The sequence below is a fragment of the Martes martes genome (genome assembly GCF_963455335.1).
Source record: "Martes martes genome assembly, chromosome: 6".
Taxonomy (NCBI): Eukaryota; Metazoa; Chordata; class Mammalia; order Carnivora; family Mustelidae; genus Martes; species Martes martes.
Window position 1 is genome coordinate 63,420,085 of NC_137893.1, and position 21,716 is coordinate 63,441,800.

The 21,716-nt window shown below is 41.1% G+C and overlaps 1 protein-coding gene across 1 annotated transcript in view; it reads right to left on the minus strand.

Moving 5' to 3' along the window:
* ARFGEF3 (ARFGEF family member 3) overlaps positions 1 to 21,716 on the minus strand; it is a 171,071-nt gene that overhangs the window by 85,372 nt on the left and 63,983 nt on the right. Inside the window, exons 6-8 of the mRNA XM_080805657.1 lie at positions 10,277 to 10,399; positions 6,831 to 6,873; positions 4,523 to 4,601 (exon numbers count right to left, since the gene is read on the minus strand). Coding sequence (XP_080661783.1) covers positions 4,523 to 4,601; positions 6,831 to 6,873; positions 10,277 to 10,399 — 245 coding nt within the window. The remainder of the gene's footprint in view (positions 1 to 4,522; positions 4,602 to 6,830; positions 6,874 to 10,276; positions 10,400 to 21,716) is intronic.

A 21,716-nucleotide genomic window follows, 5' to 3' on the forward strand; every position in this document is an offset into this window, starting at 1 on the left:
ACTCATGGCCTTGCATGAGTCACGTCACTAAAAGAGCTGTATGAAATGTAAGCAACTTCCACACGTGCACCTTGTGAAATACACACAGGCATGTGCCCTGTGTGTGTGCAGTTCTTATTTGTCTGACTGTAGACAGACAAATATGTGGAAGGCACAGCATGGCGAGAAGCCAAGAAACCAGTCAACTCTTTCAAAACACATGAGGAAAAATCTGCCAACACGGAGGGTTGCGAGTCCCTCGGCCTGGTCTTCCGTTGGAGCATTTCATGGCTGGCAGGTTGAGGAGCTGCTGGTCTTGTTCTCTGCCCATCTCTGAACTTCCTCCCAGGTTCAACAGCCATGGAGAACGACTCTTGTGAGTGTACCAGTGGGCCCTGAAAGCTAAGGAGCCCCCATCCCAAGGTCCCTGCAGAGGTAATCTGGCAGCACATTCTGGATCTCCGGAGTTCTTAGAATTTTGTTTGACGATGAATCATTTGGATCTTACCCCTCCCCACTTCAGACAATTCAAATTTAGGTAGCGAAAGGAGAGAGGGACTTACGTAATTGTGTAAGAAGTGGAATGAAATTAAACACATGATAGGAACACCTGGCCTTGTCTCACTGGTCCCGAGACTGCTTCGGTGTACACTTGTCTCTGACATTCGGCACTGGGAGGAGAGGGAAGTAGGGAGAGGCTGATAGGAGACCAATGGGTAGAGGATGAATAAATATCTTTCTAAGCCCAATTATCCTTCCCAAAACCCTTGGATTTACAAAGCATCGTGTAACTCAACATGCCTAATATAGAGTTCTATTAATAACACATCTCCAAGGCATGTGAGTTATTCTGCATACCTGGATGAATTTTGTGAATCCTCCCAGGAGACTAAGCGTATCATGAATACATACCCTTACAGAGTGAAATGAGGCATGTGGGCACTCATTTTTGGAAATGGCTGTTGAGGGAAAGTACTGACCATAGTGTCATTTCAGAGGAAGAAGATATTTAGAAGGTAGGAGAAGTATTAAGTTTAGCTAGTAGAAATAAAAGGAGTTTGGGTAGCAAATTCAGAAGAAATTACAAAAGATGTGGAAACTTAACAAGAAGAATAAAGAGAACCACCAGATTGAAAGTAGCCAAGACCATGGTACCATCTGACCAGGTGGCCTTACAGGTCTCCTGTTGAAGCTAATGCTTAAGCAGGCTGTACCCCAGTGTCCTTAGCAACAGAACCCTCATCTTAGGGAAATGGAATCATGATGGGAAAGGCCATACTCAAACACAGTGAACAGTCTCCAGAGGCAAAATGATGGCTGGGAAATTGCATTGAAAAACCAAGCAAGACCATGGGAATCCTATAAAAACCATTAATCTCTGTAACAACATGCCTAAAGCCATCTTTGAGCTAAAGTCCAATGAGAAATCCTAGAAAACCATGTATGTGCTGCATGAATTACTTTTCCTGTTTAAAATCAATTCCCAAGTCATATGGTTCAGAAAATGTTTTCATCTTTTTTTTAGGTGACTGATAGAAATCTATGCCCTTTAGTTGGTAATATGTGTATACATGCATTTGCAGTGTGTTTGTGCAATGTATTTTCCTAATAATCTACAAATGTCTGATGTAAGAAGTTCAATGTCCCAAACTGCATCCTAAACCGGAAATAGCACTGACAATTCTAAAAGTAAACAAATAACTTTAGAATATCAAATATTTATTACATGTTAGGCACTATGCAGTTAAAAAAATTCCATTTATCCCAAACTTCCTAGAAGATACCAATACTGACAATCTATAATAAGTACAACAGGTGTAACCTCAGACTGTCCCAGGTATACTAGATCATGTGGTCACTCTACAGATGGCAGTCCCTTCAACTGATGTCAGAGACATCTAGGTTTTAAAGAGCCATGAACTTGAAGCACTTATTGGACCTAGCTGAAGGCAGTCTTGACCAGTGAACAATGGTATGTTTTAAATCTATCATTCATAGACCTATAGATTTGTTCAGACTTACCTTGGTGGCTGATTTTCAATTATTAATGGCATAACTACCTTGAGGTTTTTTAGTACTTAAAATCTTAGTTTTCTCTTAGCACACTGTTCAGGAAAAAAAATGTGCAATTTTTTTTCCCCCTTGATTTCAAGGTAATGAACATAGCTTTTATATTTTTCAAAGTTTTGATGGTCTTTGTTTTTTTCCCTCATAATGCTGAGACTGAGGGGGTGGAGGATGGAGAAGAAGCATCTTTGACAGCTGGTGACTGCCTAGTTACTACCAGCCAGCTGGGATGTCCCCCGGGGAACACAAACAATTTCACAGAATGTTAATATTGGATGAGAACTCTCCACAATGGCAACAGAACAAAATGAAAGCCTGTCTATGAATTGGCCTGAACAGAGATTTAAAAAAAGGAATCCTGTACAACCACAAAAATGACCAAATATCACCCTCCCCTGTAAATGACTCCTATTTCTTCTACAATGACAGCTCCTTAACTGTTCCTCCCATCAGCTGAATAAAAATGAAGATGTCCCATCCTGGGAATGCCCCTACTTTCTGACAGCACCCAATCCTTGAACAGACTCTTGGTTCCTTTCACCCACTCCAGATCGCCTAACTCTGGTTCGAATCTATAACAATCCTTCCTAACATCCTTTGCTTGATTACACTTGGCTCCCTAGAGTGTACAACCTCCTTCATTAATACAAGTTGATAAACCAAATTCTCTTAGCCTCAGGTAATCTTTGGTTATTGGGACTCAACTATCTTTTAAGTAAATTTTCTCATTTCATTCTTACAAAAACCTTAATATATTTTATATCACTAATGCTGTATTACATACAAATAATAATAAATAATATGTTAATTATTTTATAGGCTATATAAGCTTACAGTGGTTGAGAGCTCTGCCCAAAGTCATAAGGTGGTAATGGGTCAAACGGGTTTTACCCAGCTAATGCAACAAAGATAATGTAGTTGAGCCAATAGTGATTAAACACCAGATATGTTTATATCTTAGGAGAAAACAAGCCAATGAGAAGCATCCCCCAGCTCTGATATAACCGCTGGCTTTGCTGTGAGGTAGTAGAACTAGGAAGGGGTGGAGAGGAGTGAGCACTAGAAGAAATATAAACCCTGGTCATGGATAGGTAGAGTGAATATATAACCTATCCCAGCCAGGACACTGTCAAAAGTGAAGGAGGGTGATTACAATCTTACAGAATGGGCACAACCTGGAACTGTCCCAAGGTAATCAGGTCACATGAAGACTCTACAGATGGGGGTCATTGTAGTTGGTGTTAGAGTCTTGAGGTTAGGATCATAATCTGGGTCCCAGGCCTACTACCCTAACTCTCCATGGCCAGGGGAGATGGGGACTGAGGAAAAATAATGTTCTTCCCAGGGTCCAGGGGTGAGAGAAACTTGCAGGTGGGGCTTGTGGAAGAAGTGCTTTTCTTTTTCGCTTGTAGTACCTATGGATTCACTAGATCTCTTCATTGTTTAAGTGCCTAATATGAAGGGAGCTTCATTTGGTCAAAATGTGCAGATGACTTAAAGGAATGATGGATACACCATAAAGAAACCATTGGGCAAAAACTCTGAAGAGTCATTCTAAGCTTAGCTTTCAAAAATCCTAAGTTTATTAAAAAAAGAAACAAGAACAAAAACAAAAACCCGACAAGTGTCTGTAAATTTTCCAGCAAAGTGAGAAGCCTCACTAATGTTTCAACTAGACTATGTCTCCCAACTTATTAGTATATAGGAAATTCTACAAGTAAAATTTTCTGAACTACCAAATACTCTAGTTACTAGCAAATTATAGTGTCTTTCATAACTCAAACGGCATTTCAGAACTGTATTGTGTTGTAGATTTTGTAAGTAATTATATATGTAGCTGGTAGAGGCTTTTCATCTCATCTTGGAAAGTCTAGTCCTTTTATGATTTGGCTTTACTAAAGATGAATTAATAAGTTAACTTACTGAATGGAGAGTTGGAGCAGTGGATATCATCTATATGATCTAATATCAAGGATTAAACTGGCATACAAAAAATGAGTACATAAAAGAACAATGTGTTCTTTTCAAAAATATGTATGTGAACTCACAGGCTCAGAAAATGTTAGAAGAAATAGAGGAAGACCACAGAGTCTGTCCTTGCCATTAGCAGAGGTCAGTGAGAAGACTCATTTAGAGTCACACAACTGGGATGTACCCGGGTTACATCAACTAACTTTGTTAAGTACCTCTTAGCCAACCATCATTCTTCTCACTCAGCTCCATGCTCAAGGGATTAAGTCTTCTTTGAAAGCTATTGTTTTCCTACTTCTCATGAGAAAGTTATATCCTTCAGTCATGGTATTGGTAGTGTGGGCTTGCCCAAAGTCACTGAATAGATTTCTCAGGATTGGCAGGTGAATACCAATGGGGGTAACCATTGTCCCTATAATCTGTAATTGTAAGTGATGCTGTAGACAAAAGTTATCTCAGAAATAGACTAGTGGTGAATAAGAACACCAATGTTGAAGGCACTTACTTAATGGCAGCTTGCAGCTTCTCACACAGAACAGTGAGCACAGAGACAAGGTCATCACAGAGGGACTCAACTGTCGACCCTTCAAACAGAAGAGATTACAAGCATTAGACATTGGCAGAGGGCACTAGAAGCTTCCTCAACAGTCCTTCTCATCCTTTGCTTTTGATGTTTTCAAAAGGTTTTCAGATGCTCAGCCTTCCTCAGGCCACTAAAATGATCATAGAAAATATAATTATTCATTTCTGAAGTAAAACACTTCAAAAACTAGGTTCAAAAAGAAAATGATACATTGTTTACTATTATAAATAAAACTCATTCACACTTAACAAAAGGAGAGTTCATTAATTTAAGAAACAATACAACTGACAACAATTTCCACAATATTTAGAATAGTAGACTACAAATGTATCCCTTATTCTGACCTTTGGAATTTCTGGATCTCTTGAGCAGATTTGAGTTGTATCAAAGAGGTAAAATGTGGCAGCATGGAAGAAAGATGGGCTTCTCAAACTAAGGAATCAGGGAAAGACGGCAAAATAACTTACTCCCCATTTGTACTACTTTACCTATTTTCCCAGAATCCTCAGGGCACACAGTTGCTAACAGAGCAATGACCAGGCCAGAAGAAATAATTTTTCCTCCAGACATGTTCATGTTCAGAAGCTAGCAACAAAAACACGTATTGGAGAAAGGGTGAAATTTAGAAACTGGTCAGGTACTGGTCCACAACTTGCTGACCATGAGAGTTTGGGTAAGCTTCAGTTCTCCCTTTGGTGAAATGGGTACAAATAATCCCAATCTCAGAGAATCGTTGGGCCCAGTAAAATAACAAGTGAAAGCATTTGTTTTTCTAGTAACAAACACCTTTAAAGATCTATACAATTGTGGCTGAGTATTTGATGAATGTTGAGATTAAAAAAAATGACCATGAGGTCAAGAATGATGGAGAAAAAAATGGAAATAGCATAAGACAGAAAACAACAGTGAAGTCAGAGGAGGATGGGAAAGAGAAATAGCTAATCATGAGAATTTATGCTCTTCAACGAAGAAACAAACCTGAGAAATGATAAGACAACAATAAGACACCACTAAAAATAAATAAAACCCATAAGTAGTCCTTAAACAAAGTTTTAGATAAAAGTCAGTGGGTCCATCCACTTTTCACTAATACATATATTTTAAAGATAAACCTGCGGCCAAGAGGACTTGGACCTCCTCTTTGGTTTATAAAACCAAAGTGAAGGTTTTACAGAACCACAATGGCCCAAGAGAGGGAAAGACGGGTGGAGCACGTCACGGGGAGCTTCCCCAGGTGGCAAGATGCTGAAGCATGCTCTGGTTGGCAGCCCAAGAAGGGAGCGAGGGGGAATGAAAAACACACGCTCCAGCAGTCTTTCAGAGATAACTTAATGCCTTTCTCATTTCTTTCCTTCATTCTGTGTCTCCTGATTGTGGCTGCTTGGCTGCATTTCTTTCCGCCTTTTATTCCCCTTTTCATCCTCTCTGTAACCAACTTTCCTCTCACCTCCACCTTTTCTTATTGTTAACATGCAAAAATATCAAAGAAAAGCAGATTTTCTAGTATTTTTTAAATTACTGAATAAAATATGAGATAAAACATGATTCCATTTTCTAAATTCAATGATTTGAATTTTTCATATCTTTTCAGAAAATACTACCAAACTGAGAAACAAAACAAAGGACTCTAAAAAACAAAAGATGAACTGCTTGTCAGTTATAGGTAGACCTCTGTTTTTCCTTTTCCTCTGGGTCAGAATGAAATTCCTTACCTGGATTTCATCTGCCACCTATATTGAGCTCTTTGTCCTACTGTCAGATTCCCTGTGAGATTCATTTATTTTCATGTGAAAAAAATGGCATTTCTCCAACTTATTATGGTACAATAGCTCTACGCCAGTCAGGTTTCTACAACCCTCTATCCAATTCTCATTTTAACAATTAATAAACCTTACTTCATGGAGAACAAAACAAAGCAAAAACAAAACAATGACAACAACAACAACAAAAACAAAGCCACAAAATACCCCTAGCCTCCAACAGGGAGGTATATGAAAAGTTACTCTCCTTCACAGAGCTGGAACAGAAATAGGTGTAGGGGCAGAGTACAGGGCCAGAAGGAAGTTTAGCGAACAGCTGATGAAGTACCAGCTGGTAAAGCAAAGCTAAGCAGAACCTCTGGAGAGCTCCCTGAGAGCCCCACTCACCTCTATATCCCCAGTGCCAAGCACATAGCAGGCATTCTTAGACTCACTTTTTCAACTGAACTAGCAAAAATCAAATGCAATACCTTGATTCCTGAATTCCTGTGGGACATCCGGGTTTTCAATTATCTAGCAAGGGAAATACACACAGGACAATTAGGATATTCAGGCACAAAAATCCTGACTCCTACACCATGGAAAATTCTAGGGAACAAATGTCATTCTGAGTGCTCTGGGCTCAACGAACTATCCTAAGTGGCCCCTGCAGGTCTTGATAGCATTTCATTACTCATGGTATTTGGGAGAAGACTCTGATGTCTGGAACTGAGCTCATCAGTTCCTAAAATAATTCATTCCAGACTCCACAATCTTCATAAAGGTTTAAGCCCTTTGCTCACTGTATGATTCCAGGGTGCTGAGCTAGAGCCTGGAGCTGTCCCTATGGAAACAGGTGAGTTACCTTTGCACAGACGGTTTGTTCCAAGGTCACAGCCTATACTTTGGTTGGCACCTACTGAATACGAACTCTTAGTAATGAGAAGGATCAGGTTCCTGAACTTTAAAACGGAGGTCTGTAGAAAGGTTCTTCAGTCTTCCCACCTCTGAGCACTGGGAGAGAAAAGGGTATTTTCCGGCTGATCAACCGCCAGACATAGAAATCCTCCCAGGGCACTGTTTTGTCTTTTAAACTTGTTACAAGCACATATTTTTACTTTTCTTTGTTCATCAATTGGCAAGCTCAGCGGCTTTCATAGCATTCATGGTGAAAGGCTATGTCAATATCTACAGCTCAGCAGTGGTTAAATAGAGAGTGTAGAATAACATTTTCTGGAGAAAATGCATCTGAATCATCTTTAAAGGACAGGAGAAGCACTACCACCTACATCCTAGTATTTACATGTGGCATTTTTGCTTTTTGAAATTAGTAACTTACAATTTAACAATGGCTTTCATCACCTAAATAATTCGATAATAAAGCTTGATAGTAACTCTAAGATCCTGATGGCACAAAATCAAATTGTGTGATCTGTTCTGGGAGTAGGGATAGCCATTAAATTGAAATTACAGGTGACCCATGAACAATGTGGGGGTTGGGGGAACCGATTACCCCTAGAGTAAAAAAAAAAAATCTGTGTGTCCCTTCTGACTCCCCTAAAACATGACTACTAAGAGCATAGTGTTCACTAGAAACCTTACCAATAATATAAACAAGTCAAGAAACACATATTTTGTATGCTGTTTGTAAAATATTCTGTTTTCTTAATAATGCAAGATAGAAAAAAGAAAGTATTAAGAAAATCATAAGAAAAAATACAGTACTATATTTATGAAGAAAATCTATTAGTGGACTCGTGCTGTCCAAACCCATGTTGTTCAAGGATCAACTGTACATTTCCTGCTAAGGGTTTTGGCATTCTAGGTTCATTTTCTTTCTGTTGTATTTAAGCCTTCCTAATTCTGAGGTGGCCCATGATGCATTCCTGTGAGGGGTCATGGTACACACTACATATCTTCCCCAGGTAAGTCTAGGTGGGCTGTGGGCGAACACACCGTCTCTTTTGAATGAACCTCTCCACTCCTGTAGACCACTCCCCTTTACTAGCTTTTTAAAAAATCACTGTTCTTAGCTGACAAAACTTAGGTCTCCCGCTAGTAGACATCGCATATGCTTCAAATATTAGCATCCTGAGAATTATTTTTCTGGGACATGGAAACATCTCTGGGGACTGCATGAGTAATGGAAAGGAAATGACAGGAAACACTAATTTTCTACCTAATTTGGGATCTTGCCTCAGGCTGGGTAAGTCCAGATGGTCCGTGAGGAGCAGGACCAGAAGGCTTGTTAGACACATAAGACCACAAGCAAAGGAAGATAACTCTCTGAGTTTTTGAGTTTTTTTTAAAAAAGATTTTATTTTTAAGCAATCTCTACACCCATTGTGGGACTCAAACTCATAACCCCATGATCAAGAGTCGCACACTCTCGGTTTTACCCTGACCTCTAGGGTGTACCTGTTATCCTTCCTACAGAAGAGCAATGTGAGCTAAAAGGCAGAGTCATTTCACTTAAAGCCTCATATTCTCCTCCTTAACATTTTAAAAGTAAGATTAAGTAAAGGGATACAATGGAAATCACTTTGAAACTACAAAGTTTCATTTAAATGTTTCATCTCAAAACATGGAGACGTTAGTATTACATTATTTCATCACATTGCCATTTAGCAAGGATGAACTATGAATGTATGATTAATACAAGATTTCCAACGTCTTAGGTTTACTTCTTTTAAAATGTGTTTTTAATGTTTTTTGGGTTTCTTTTCTTAGCATGTTTGCTATTTATAATTTGAATTTCTTTTTAACTACTATTTCCACACTGTAATACTCAAAATCCTACTTTAAGTGAAGTAGTTTTTAACAAAGGGTAACCTAAGGTAATACTCTCAAGATAAAACAATTTCTTAATAGAAACTTGGGCTGTGGACATAGCAAACGTAAAAATGTAAAAAAACAAAGAAAAACCAACAACCATTAAAAAAAAAAAGTGTTTGCATTTTCAGATTAGTGTTGCTTTTTCAAACCCTGTCTCCCACAGAAGCAAGAGCCCAGCGGCTTAGTTCTGGCTCTTTTACTGATAAGCTCATTCATTTTAGATTTCAATTTCACCTTTCTGGGCTTCATCTTCCTCATTTGTAAAACGAGGGCTAAAAGAATTTGACTAGATAAACCCTAAGGTTCCACTCAACTGTAAAAATTAGAAAATAATTGAGGTAAAAATTAGAAATAATTTAAGTTAAACATGAGAACTTCACTTCCTTAAAGTGAACTTCTGAGATAGTTCAGACCGCCCCTGAGATTTCCTATTCTAGAGAATAATAAAGTGTTCATTTCAGAATACTTCTTGGAGATTTTTAAAGAATTTTAATCTGAATTATTCAGAAGCAGATAAAAAAAAAACACTACATACCTATTTTAAAGAAGAATCATCTCCTTCATTAACATTCCCCAAAGATAAAATATACAAGAAGCCAACTACATTTACATTTTTCTTGGGAACGCTCATTTTAGACAGTCGGTTCAAGTTTAGATCAATAAGTGCCAATGGACTTTGGTGACAGAGAGAAGGCAAATCAAGCTTTACCTTGATGGCCCCAGAAAGTGAAGAAAGATCTGGAACAATCTTTTAGTTAACAAAGAGCAACAGACACCAAGCCTCAAAGCATGTAATTAATTGCTATTAATTTTGCACTTACTTCTGGTATTTGTTAGGATATTAACATAACATTTTTATATAAAATTTTCAATAATGACTAAAAAATGATAGGAACCATAAGGAAAAACGACTCTCAAAACTTTAAACAGGCAAAAATATAAAGAGCTGAATTTATATAAATGAATGTTCTTCTAAACCAAGCAAGCCTCTCCCACTGCTTCAGGAGGAAGCTGCCCTGGCAGCAGGTGGGAGAGGAGGGAGCATCGAGGGTGTGGGACACGCAGCATGCAGTTACACAGAGACGCCGGCAAGCCCGCTCACCGTGTTCTCCTGCCTTTGTCGTAACTGTAAAGTCAAGTCACTCAGCATTTGACTGAGAGTTGCCCGCACAGCCGTGTTTATACTACGTTGGTGACAGCTACATATGTATGTCTCAATGCACACCTGGTAAAGAGATAAGATAGCAACATACACGCTCTGTAGATACCAGTTCATTACCAACATGCTTTGGAATTAACCAGAGAGGACAGTAAATCCGTCTTGAACAGAAAGTCAGCCTGATTTAGGACTAATTATCGATGAGTACTATAAATCTTTAAAATCCCTGAAAATTTGTTTTTAAGCCTATAGGCAAGTAACATTTTCCTAAAGATTATCACTCTCAGAACTTACTGTTCTGAGCATCATAGGAGAATGCAAAGGAGTGATTTTTAGATATGCCAGATAATTCTACTGAGAGCAAACTCAGGTGTCTGGAAATTAATCTGGAAAAACTCCTTCCATGGTCAAACAGGAACAGAATTTACTCACTCCTATGTTATGAAGTATGGGGAAAGGGTTGTGAATCCCCTTCTCCTGCACTGTAAACAGTGATCTTCTATTTACGCTCTAGCTGTGTTCTTCTGGAAACCTGATACAAATGGACCATCGGCTGGGTCACTGAGCAGCGTGGCTTAGGGTAAAAGTGTCTCTCGATGACTACGTTGCATCTGAATTGGAGAAACTATGGATGGACTTTAGAAACCTGGCGAGAAGTCACAGGTTTGGGTTTCCTGAGTGAATCTTGTCATTGTTCATGTCTTCTGAGACACTTCCGCCAGCTCTGCTCACGGAGTTGTTATGGAAATTCTGGTTCCTCCGTGGTGGAAACATGGGGGCTCCTAAGCCAAGGTGACTGCACCCACTGAGGGGGCTCTCATCTCTTGTTTCAAGGCCGACATTTGAGAGCCGCAGAGTAGCTGCTGGACGACTGCAAGGACTCCTTCCTGGGAGAGAGAAATGCCTGCCAGAGCCCTGCTTGTCTTCCCTGTCGTGGATCTATTAAGCAGATGTCATGCCAGTTGTGGCCTATGTGGGTCTTGCGAGTCTGAATGTCTACTGGGACCTGAGTAGACTCCCTGATGGCTGCAAGCATGGAGAAATCTCAATTTGGGGATCTGATGATGATGATGTTTAATGTCATGACTTTGCAGATTTTATTGCCTCTGATTCTTCTGGAAGCTAAAGGGATGGTCATAACAATAAAAGCGTGCTTTAAATTTACCTGCTGCTTTCTGTCTATCAGGTGGGTCATCCTTTGCTGTTTACTAAGTATATTTAGACCCACAAAAAGAAAGAGATTTAATGTACTTAAATTATTTTTTGAGGGATAACTCTGAGATTATCTATAATCAAAATAAAGTGTTCTCACCTCAGTAACAAACTTAATTTGATGGATAAGAAGGGAGATGGAAGAGATACTAAGTGTTAACCCTCATGGTCACTACTGCTTATGCTGGAACATTCTTTCAGGCCTCACAGCCATAAATTTTCAGTAAAATTATTAATGTAAAAGTAAATATTTTCCAACAGTTAAATTTATCTATTGAATCCTTAGTAGTCTGACTGAAGATTTACAACTCATAAATTTAATTGGAAGTTGGCTTAGGTTAATTTGTTTTTAGCTAAAAAAGAAAAGCAAATTCCAAAATAATTTATTTTTCAAATTGCCGCCAAAGGGCATGTCAGTTTTAAATTCATTTTCTCCAATGATCATGGATTAAAATGTATGCAAAGGCACAAACTATACATAGGTAGAAAAAAGCTGTCTTCATCCCGGAATGCGTTTACTTGGCATGTCACGAAATGATGTGCAAATGCGGGAAATACATCCAAATGAGTGCGGGGCATCACTTTGAGGCAACAAATGTTCTGGAGTGTCCTTCAGCATAGCAGGACTACTCGTGACTCAAAATTTAACAGTTTTCTTTAAATTCCATGTTCTCCCCAGAAATCTTCATAGCTATTGATCTTTAAGATCTCTGAGCTCTGACATTAATTGAAGGAGGATTTTGAAGCTGCAGAAGCATTAAAGATGAGAAAGTAGCTATTTTGAGAGCTAAACTCATACTCAGTCTAAGCATGCTTCTTTTAAATTTGGACAGCCATAGCGGCTCTACAACCTCCCTTCTAAAATTTTATCAGTCGCTTTAGAGCCACGAATGAAAGCACGGATGAGGAACCAGACTTTATGTAATGCACATGGTACTGTATCCGGGCAAGAACTTCCTACATGCCAAATGCATTTCTTTGAGTTTTAGCATCACCACCACTTCTAGTTGCTAATCCCAGGGGTACAACACTGGGAAGGACTCCTTGCATGCTTACTCGGCTTTAAAAAAAAAAAAAAAAAAAAGGTATTAATCTGGGGCACCTGGGTGACTCAGTCTGTTAAGCATCTGGCTGTCGATCTCTGCTCAGGTCTTGATCTCGGGGTTGTGAGTTCAAACCCCATGTTGAGCTCCGTTCTGGGTGTGTAGCCTACTTAAATAAATTTTAAAAAGGGTTAATCTAAGAAGCTCACTCTGCTTAGGATGGATGTGTAAGTACTTACTATGATAAAAGGGTATCCTTTTAAATATAAAAATGACCATGTACCTGATAATATTACTATCTTTAATTCCACACAAAGAAACACTCTATCAGCTATCTTGACATTTTCTAAAAAAAAAAAAAAAAAAGGTTCTCATACTTTTTACAATCATAATAAATGGGTAACCCAGGAAGGGTCCTAGAAGGAAGGTTTTCATGACAAACCTGACCACTATATTCCAAGCCAATGCTTTTTCCCTTTGTAAATGTTTTTTCTGCCTCTACCTTGGGGTAGCGCTAAAATGAATGCACTGAATCGGAGAAGTCGAGAGAACAGCAAGTCCAGAGGCAGGCTGAGTTTCTGGGAAAAGGCTCATCAATTTCCTCTTATAGTATTTCCAGTGGCACTTCTACCTCCCTGTGCCCTTTGCTTTCGCAGTGCAGAGTTGACCCTTAAGGACCCTAATCCTGTATCTCTACCAGAGGCTCAAAGGGCCAAGTTAAATACCTTGTGAAAAGCCACAGGCCCCTGATGGCCAGGGAATGCACGAAGACACAGGGCAGTGAGGAGTTTCGTAACGGACTTTTTAGCCATTTCATGCATTTGCGGACGTCCAGCTTTATGGCATGCGAAACACAACTGAGGGCAAAACCACAGAGTTAATAAAGCAAAACAAACGCTGAAAGCAGAAGGAAAAAGAACAAGAAAACACAAGTCTGCAAGCCATACATAAGCAACAAGAGTAGGCAGTATCCTCAAGTAAGAAGATGGATAAATAACAGTACGCGGTTAAACCCAGGGCAGAATCATTATCACTTAATACAAAGCAGCATAATAGAATGTAATTGATACTCAGCGTTGGCCAAAGTGATGACAAATTTTAAAGTAGCCGCCACAAGAGAAATCTGTTTAGCTTCGCAAAATACGTATGACCTTCACTTTGTTGAACTGTGCATTTGCCTTCTCTTTCCTATCTGAATGGGGTTCCCGGCACAGCTTTGTTAAATCTGTGCATGATACTGAGTAACAAGTTCCATAAACAGATAGGATAGTGTGTTTTCAATGGGAAAATTTTTATGAAGATGAAAAATAATGTATGGTAATAAAAAATAGAAAGATCAAAGGTTGAGCTACAAGAAAGCAGAAGAAATGTCTTTTTATATAGGGAAGTTATGAAAGCTTGTTGATCACATTGGAACCATAGACGATTTTGACCATTACTACAAGTCTCAACTCTACACTGAATCATGATGACAACTTGATGGCCAAGGCGTTTCCAGGTGAACAGCTGTAACAGGCGGGAATGTGACAGAAGGCACCTCAGGAAATGGTTCCTGCTGATACGCACACACACATATGTGTGCAGACGCACGCGTGCACACACACACACACACACACAACAACTGAAGTTATTATTCCTAAGGAATATGTGTATAAGTAAGCCAGACCCCCATGCTGGGTCGGGAAATGTGCTCATTTTCCTTTTGGAAATTTTTCAAGCGCCCAAGCATACATGGACACCTGTGACTGTGACTTCCCTTTTCCTCCTCCATATTCCTCTTGGCTTGAGCTCGCATATTAAAATGGCTTACGGCACCTCAACCCTTTAATTCCTGCACCGGGGTCTCCAGAAGGTCTACTGCACTCTAGCCCTGCCCTGTGAACTAGCCCAAATGAAGTAGAGAGGATCTCTGAACCGCTCTGTGTGTCTCCTAACTCCGTGCAAGTTCTTCAAGAACTGTGTGAGTCAGACGTTACAGGAAAGTGGGGAAAGTCTTTGCAAAAGGACTCGTTTGCTCAAAGCCCATCCAGCAGCAATTAAGCAGAGAACAGACACTTCCAAGGAGTCAAATCAGAGTCAGTAAAGAGGCCCGGAAGGAAGAAAAGAAAGGGTTTCCGGAAGGGAAAGTGGAGACGCTCCTCCTTAGAACAGGATTTCCTTACTTCAGCGGCCTCAGCCAATTTGACACAACAGTCTGGGCTCCCTTGACCAGTTTTCTTGCGAGGAGGTGGGGTTACTCCTCCCAGTTTTAGGTAGAACGTAACAAACAAGATGCTTCCGAGAACAACTGACCGGGTCTCCTGCGTACTTTTCCTCTGGATTTTATCTGCGGACTAATCTGCTCCTTACCTGTAGAGTATTTAATTCGCTGTCTGTCTCAGGAATAATGCTACTACACCAAGCTAAAAGAACCAGAAAGTATCACTGAACATTCAGGAGTCAGAAGTCAGCCCAATTAAAAAAAATACTTCAGTGACAACTAGAGTCATTAAATCGGTATCTTTGGTAGCAGGTCTTCAGCTTTCACGGTTTTGAACTCCCATGGGGTAACAAGGGGCACCAAACGAAACTGTAAACCTATAAACATCAGGTCATCTGATGCTAGCATAAAGCTCAGAGAAGATAAGCTGAGTATCGATGCATAAAGATACCCAAGAAGGTGGCACATGCCTGCCGGTCACTTGGATCTATGGTCACAACAAAAGTAAAATTCTTCAGTACTGTGCTTCACATGTGAGAACACCACACAGCTGCTTGCTAACTAAGCACCGTGGTGAAGATCCAAGGTGGATGAGACGCCTAAGAATGTCAGTTGGTTGCTAATATTATTACGGCAAGATCCTACTAACATTTTCTAAGACTGATAGTAGCGAGGAAGCAACATAATACAGTGGTTAACAGCCCATATTTGAAACATAAAAAGTCTGAATTTGAATGTCTAGCTGTAGAAACTTGGAGAGCAAATTATTCTCACTTTTCATGGGATTCTTTATCTGTCTTGGTTGGGGTAAAGATGAGAGGAGAATGTACAGAAAACACAACTTACTGACACACACTAGCGACTCAGCAGCTAGTAGCTACCATTATTAGCTGGTTATTATTATTAACCAGTGTTTGGCAGTTGAGGGATGGATGGACAGATAGAGTGAAAGAGGGAGGACCCTGAAACTAAGAACCTTAAACAAAGAATGGTCTTTGAGACACTTTGCTTGGGCTTGATAGGATAAAAGACTGGAAGTTTCCCACGAGTCAGTAAGATTGAACCAGCAAATACACATTTATAAACAAGGCTTTCTCACTTTGAAAAATCCCTCAGAGAAACCTTGAGCAGGCTTGAGAATACACCCTGAAATTTTCCAAAGGAACAACATTAACCATTTTCAAATTTGTTCCACAGAGCTTCTGGCTATGGCTTCTCTTCTTCCTTTACCCAAAGACTTTGGCAATTTTTACTCCCACGGCTTCTTCCAATATTAAGTTACTACCCCTGGAAAACTCAACAGCAGATCTGCTCATTTGGGCATCATGCTAAGAGAAATCTTGGTCTAGCTTTCAACCAATGGCAAGAAAGATTATGTATCCATAGGGAGTTCTTATTTCTGATTATTCATGAAATTGAATAGAAAACACATATTGCTTATTTCATAATTACCCATTTCTAAATTTGACAATATGTCTTATTCTTCCTGTATCATGAAAAACTGTGATCTGAAAACCTTTCATTATTAGTTTAATTAAGCAAGTTAATGTGAGACATACAAATGAAAGTTTATTTACATTTTGAGTGCTTAATGATCCTTTTACTGTTTCAACAGTGCCTTGGGGGAAATGGCCTCATTCTTCATAGTTAAGTACACATGCCTATTTCCTGATCAACAGGTTTCAGGGTAAACACTGTTCTTGAGTAAAAGTCACCCTTGCAGCAGGGTAAGAAAGAAGAGGATGTCTGGATTTTTTCTTAAAATTTCCACAGGAGTTTTAAATGGTTTAAATGTTTTTTAATAAATTGTTTCCCAAGCTAATAGCAAAAGTGACAATACAACATTCTTTTTTCATTAAGTTAAAGACTTATTTTTCATTAAGTTAAAGGCTTATTTTTATGAAAAGTTCAGATACAACTAAGAAAGCTTCCAGGAGCTAACTGGTGGTTTTAGGCTGAGATGTCCTGCTTTCGAAACCAAGATGCAGATTTTCAAAGGCAAAATGAGCAGATGAGAAGCACTTGAGAACCTAGAAAATCACTGCACTGAAGTCTACAGAATACTATTCTTTTTTTGTGGCAGTATAACTTTCTTACATAGTTAATTCTTTCTGTTGATGCAAAATCATTTCTTAAGTGACCACTACGGTGGGAACTTAAAGGTTCTGAGCTGTTTTGCAAATTTGAGGAACGATACAGGCCAGTGAGAAAAGTGTTTCTTCCTCTCTTGCGGAGCTGATGTAAACCATGGTTTCAGATGGTCCTACTATTTTTCTTTCTTAAATTATCTATATATGAGTCATCTAATAATCTAGTATTTGTAACTACGGATCCATATGCTTATAAATTGTTGCTGTGCTTTTCATATAAATAGATCTGCTCAGCCTGTGCCAGATTGCAGAATTACAGAGTGAGGTGGGGGCATTCCCCTCCCCCCCTTTTTAAAGGCTGACAGGCCTTATGGTGAAAATCCATGCTTTCAGAAGGAACAGTGGGACACCCTGTAGCAGATTAGATCCTTAAAGCATAAGAAATATACTTGATATATATCAAGCACTGACAAATGGGAAGGGGAAAATGTGGAGGTGATCTGGCAGGAGATGAAGGGTGGGAGGGATAGGAGAATCAAAACCTTGTACTTATCGAGGGATCACGGTCGAGGGGATGCTGCTGCTGGTAGGATTCCATACCTGGTTGGGGAAGACAGTGCTCACCTGGGTTTTAGATCATTCAAAAGGAGGTTATACTGATATTCAAACGTGGCACTGTTTCCCAAACTTGAGTAGGCCCATGAATCACAAGAGGGCTCTAACTAGAAAGCAGATTCTTACTCATGAGTTTGGGGTGGAGCCTGAGGTTCTGTGTTTCTAACAAGCTCCCAGCAGCTGCTGATGCCTCGGGTCGGTGGACCACACTCGGAGGTTTTATGGCGAAGGCTGGTGGGAGAGAAGAGTCGCCATCAGGGCGGCTGTTCTCAACCTGACGTCCCCAGCACAATCACCAGGGACTTCTCGCAAAATGTGTAAGCACAGGTCCCCCCAGGAGCGAGGTTTTATGGCGAAGGCTGGTGGGAGAGAAGAGTCGCCATCAGGGCGGCTGTTCTCAACCTGACGTCCCCAGCACAATCACCAGGGACTTCTCGCAAAATGTGTAAGCACAGGTCCCCCCAGGAGCGAGCAACTCAGATTTTCTGGGGCAACCCTACACATCTTATTTTTACTAACACTTCCCAGGTGATTCAAACATGCAGCCATTTGATGAGAACCACCAATGTGGGAGGAAGGCTCCAAAGGTTGGTGGCTGTAAGTGTCCCACACAGAACAGGGGGTTTCAGGAGTGCAAAGAGCAAAAGCCAAAACTTAGTCAAGTAACTACTGCAAATAGCCAACCTTACAGAGGAACATAAGCAACCTTTTAGAAGCCTATCCCTTATTCTGATCTTTGATCGTTGTTAGTCAATGCTGTGTACTATTCACTTCATCAAAAGACATATTTTCAAGATAAAAGGCAAGGCTAGTTTAACTCCAACACTGTGTCTGCACAGTATTCATCCCTGAGCACAGTTTGGGATGAAGGGGGGTGGGGCCTCTAGGAGGGTTCCACCATTTACAGAGGAGGTCATCAGGGCCCCTCGGGGTGGGGGGGCTTCCACAGTCAAGCTGGGGGCCGCGTGCTGCACAGTGTGAAGAGCAGAAGCCCAGTCAGACCTGCTGGTCTCGCCTCCCAGTTCCACCGCTGCTGAGCTGTCTGACTTTTGGGATGTTGGTGCCCCTCTGTCTGTCTGTCACAGATGGATAAGAGGATTTCCTGCTTCACAGAATTGCTCTGTGGACTGTATGATTTCCTGTAGGCAGAGATTTTAAAGCAGCGACTGGCCCAGAGTAAGTGCTAAATGAACATGAGGGACAGCTATAGAACATTGTCTTTGAGCTGATGTACTTGTCTCTCGTCATAACCGGGGACATTCTATGTTCTTTTGCCTCCTCAGAATTATTGGCTCTGAGAGACAGTGGCCACTGAGGGCTCAGAACTAGAGCTGATGCCTCGTAGAAATAGGTGGGGTGGTGGGCAGGCCTAATAGATAAATGGCCACTATTCTTCTCCGCGGGAGGCGCACACTCCAGGGTGTGTCTGTTGTCGGCTCTGGGATCAGGGCAGCTGGAGACGGAAGCCCTGAGTCTAGCATCTGTGGGGCTCGTCATGCTTGGGGTCACTCTTCCTCTCTCAGCAGACTGGGTTGGAAATGTCTTCCCATGGACTGGCCTGACAGAGGAGCGGGATGCTTACTCTCCTGAACACGAGATCTATGCCAGGTCTGTACTAGCACAGAGGAGCAATTCTGCATGCTGCCGTTCGTTAAGGCACTTCGAAATGGTGACTCTTGAGGTGCCTGGGTGGCTCAGTCATTAAGCATCCGCCATCGGTTCAGGTCATGATCCTGGGGTCATGGGATCGAGCCCCGCATCAGGCTCCTTGCTCAGTGGGGAGTCTACTTCTCTCTCTCCCACTGCCAAAGTCAAATAAGTAAATAAAATCTTTAAAAAGAAATGGTGACTCTCACGGCCATGACAATGCAGTCTCCACAGCCCTGCTCTGGTCAGGGACCAGAGCAAGGTGGCAGATGGAGGGAGGCATGGGAGACCTGGCCGACTAAACCGTGTCCCGCTGTGAACAGGGAGGTGGAAGGGCCTGCCTGTGGGCCTGCAGGAGAGGCAGAGCTTAAAACATCATGTGGGGGCCTGCACCCTAACGGGAGACCCCCACCACCCAATACATGATGGACTGTTCTTTTTCAAGATCTTCACCGAGTCCTTCCGAATTCCAGAGAATATGGTCTCAAGCCTTTATCATAAACTCTGAAGTCCACACCAGCATGGGGAACAACACGCTTTTCTGTGATAGTGTGACCCCGGCTTCACGACCTTCATACGGTTGTCCTGCTAGGGACTCTTCCCCAACTAAAGGATCGCAGAGGGCCAGAGCGGGACATGGAGAGCTAGTGAGCTAGTTACCGCTCCCACAGGAAGCCACCTTATCGATGCCCCATCCTTTCAGGGTCCTGGACAGATCAGCACTGCCCAGTGGACCGTGGATGTCATCATCAAGTGCCGCTCCTGACAGCAGCGGCGTGAACTTACTGCGAGGCTGGGTCTGCCCCGACAGCTTCTCACGTGGATTCTCTCCCCCTTGTCCAAATGGCACAAGCACACAGCTAACACTGCCTTCACAGAAATCAAATGCAGGGCTGGGGAGGTAGCCAAGGCAACACAGCAGGTGGGCAGGAGGTGGGAGCGCTGGGGTTTACATCCAAACAGTGTTCCTCCAGAGCCCAGAGCACAACTTTTCCCTTCTTTTCATCACCACTGCTAAGCTGGAAGGCCTCTGTCTCTATATTGCTTTGGGGCGGAGAGTTTTTTTCTTTCTTTTCCAAAAAACAAAAAAAAAGCTTTGTTTTTCCTTCATAGGTTTTGGTAGAGACCACTGTGTTTTGATGCTTTATTCTATCTAGAAAGGCCTGCGGAGTCTCGACTCTGTGTTCTGACGACCTCCCGTAAATAGCCTGAGCTTGGGCACGTCCTGGCAGTGTGTGTCCACTGCTCAGGAATGACGTCTTGATCAGATTCGCATTCAAACATTGGTTCCTGGGAGGATGGTAAAGGCAACCTTCTCCTCCTCTGGAAGGCAGCTTGGGAAACCCTGGTATCCCTCTCTCCCCTCTTGAAGGTCCTGAAACAACCTGTCCCCCCTCCCCCCCAAGCTCCATCAGCTGGGGTGTGGGGGTGGGGACTGGCTAGGCAGGAACAGGGCTTTCCCTTCTCACCCTTCATGGCAAAGGGCTAACAGGCCACTTAGATGCCAATTTGTTTTCTTGCTCTAATTAGAAACTACATTTGTCCTTTAAAAAGCGAACTGACTTGGTGTACTGAAAATAGTCCAAATCACCCAGAGAGGAGGCTGGTAATTGCCAGGGGCAGAGGGGAGGGGAGGGTAGGGAGTTACTCTTCAATGGGTCTAAAGTTTTAGTTAGACAAGATGAGTAAGTTCTAGACATCTGCTGAGCGACATGGTGCCTGTAGTTAACATTACCGCGTTGCACACTTAGAAATGTGTTAAGGTAGATTTTGTGTTAAGTGTTCTTACCACACACACAACAAAAAAGGGAACCTGCAAATAATAGGACTACTCACAGGTGTCCCTTAAAAATCGCCTGAAAAAAATTACTGATAGATATTCTGTTTCTTTACCTATACGGAGTAAAACATAAATAGGTTAAAGAAAGGTGTTCTTTCTACCTATATAAATACACATTTGGGAATTTACATTGTAGTTAGAAGTCAGCTAATCATTTCTCGCTCTTTTGATAGACACATAAAAATGTTCAATGTGATCAAAAATAATTTTCTCTTACTCTTCACTCTTTAAGGCACACGATACCATAAAAGGCACAAGTAGAGGACAATATAAATACTACCCGTGATAAGGTTAACTATGCGAGTTGATGGATATTTTAATTAGTTTCCCTGTGGTAGTTATTTCACAATAGGTATGTATATCAAAACACTAAGCTGTAGACTTAAAATATATAGAATTTTTGTTTGTCTATTATATCTCAACAATGAGAAAAAGAAAAAAAGAAAATATGTCCAAAATGCTAAGTTTCTACCTGGTATACTCAAGAAATGATGATCATTACTATGAAAAATATATATATATACCCATGGGTGCTGACAGTTGAGCTTTCTTTTTCTTCCTAATTTCAGAATTCAGATTATCATTGCCTCTTTGAGGTCTGCCCATGTACTCCTGTCAAAACACATGAATCCTGAAGATACTCTTTTCAAGAAATGGAAGGAAAATTATTCTAAGTGTATTAAAGTATAGCTTTGGAATGCTGACGTTTCCAAAAGCCAGAGGCATCTGCCAGGCA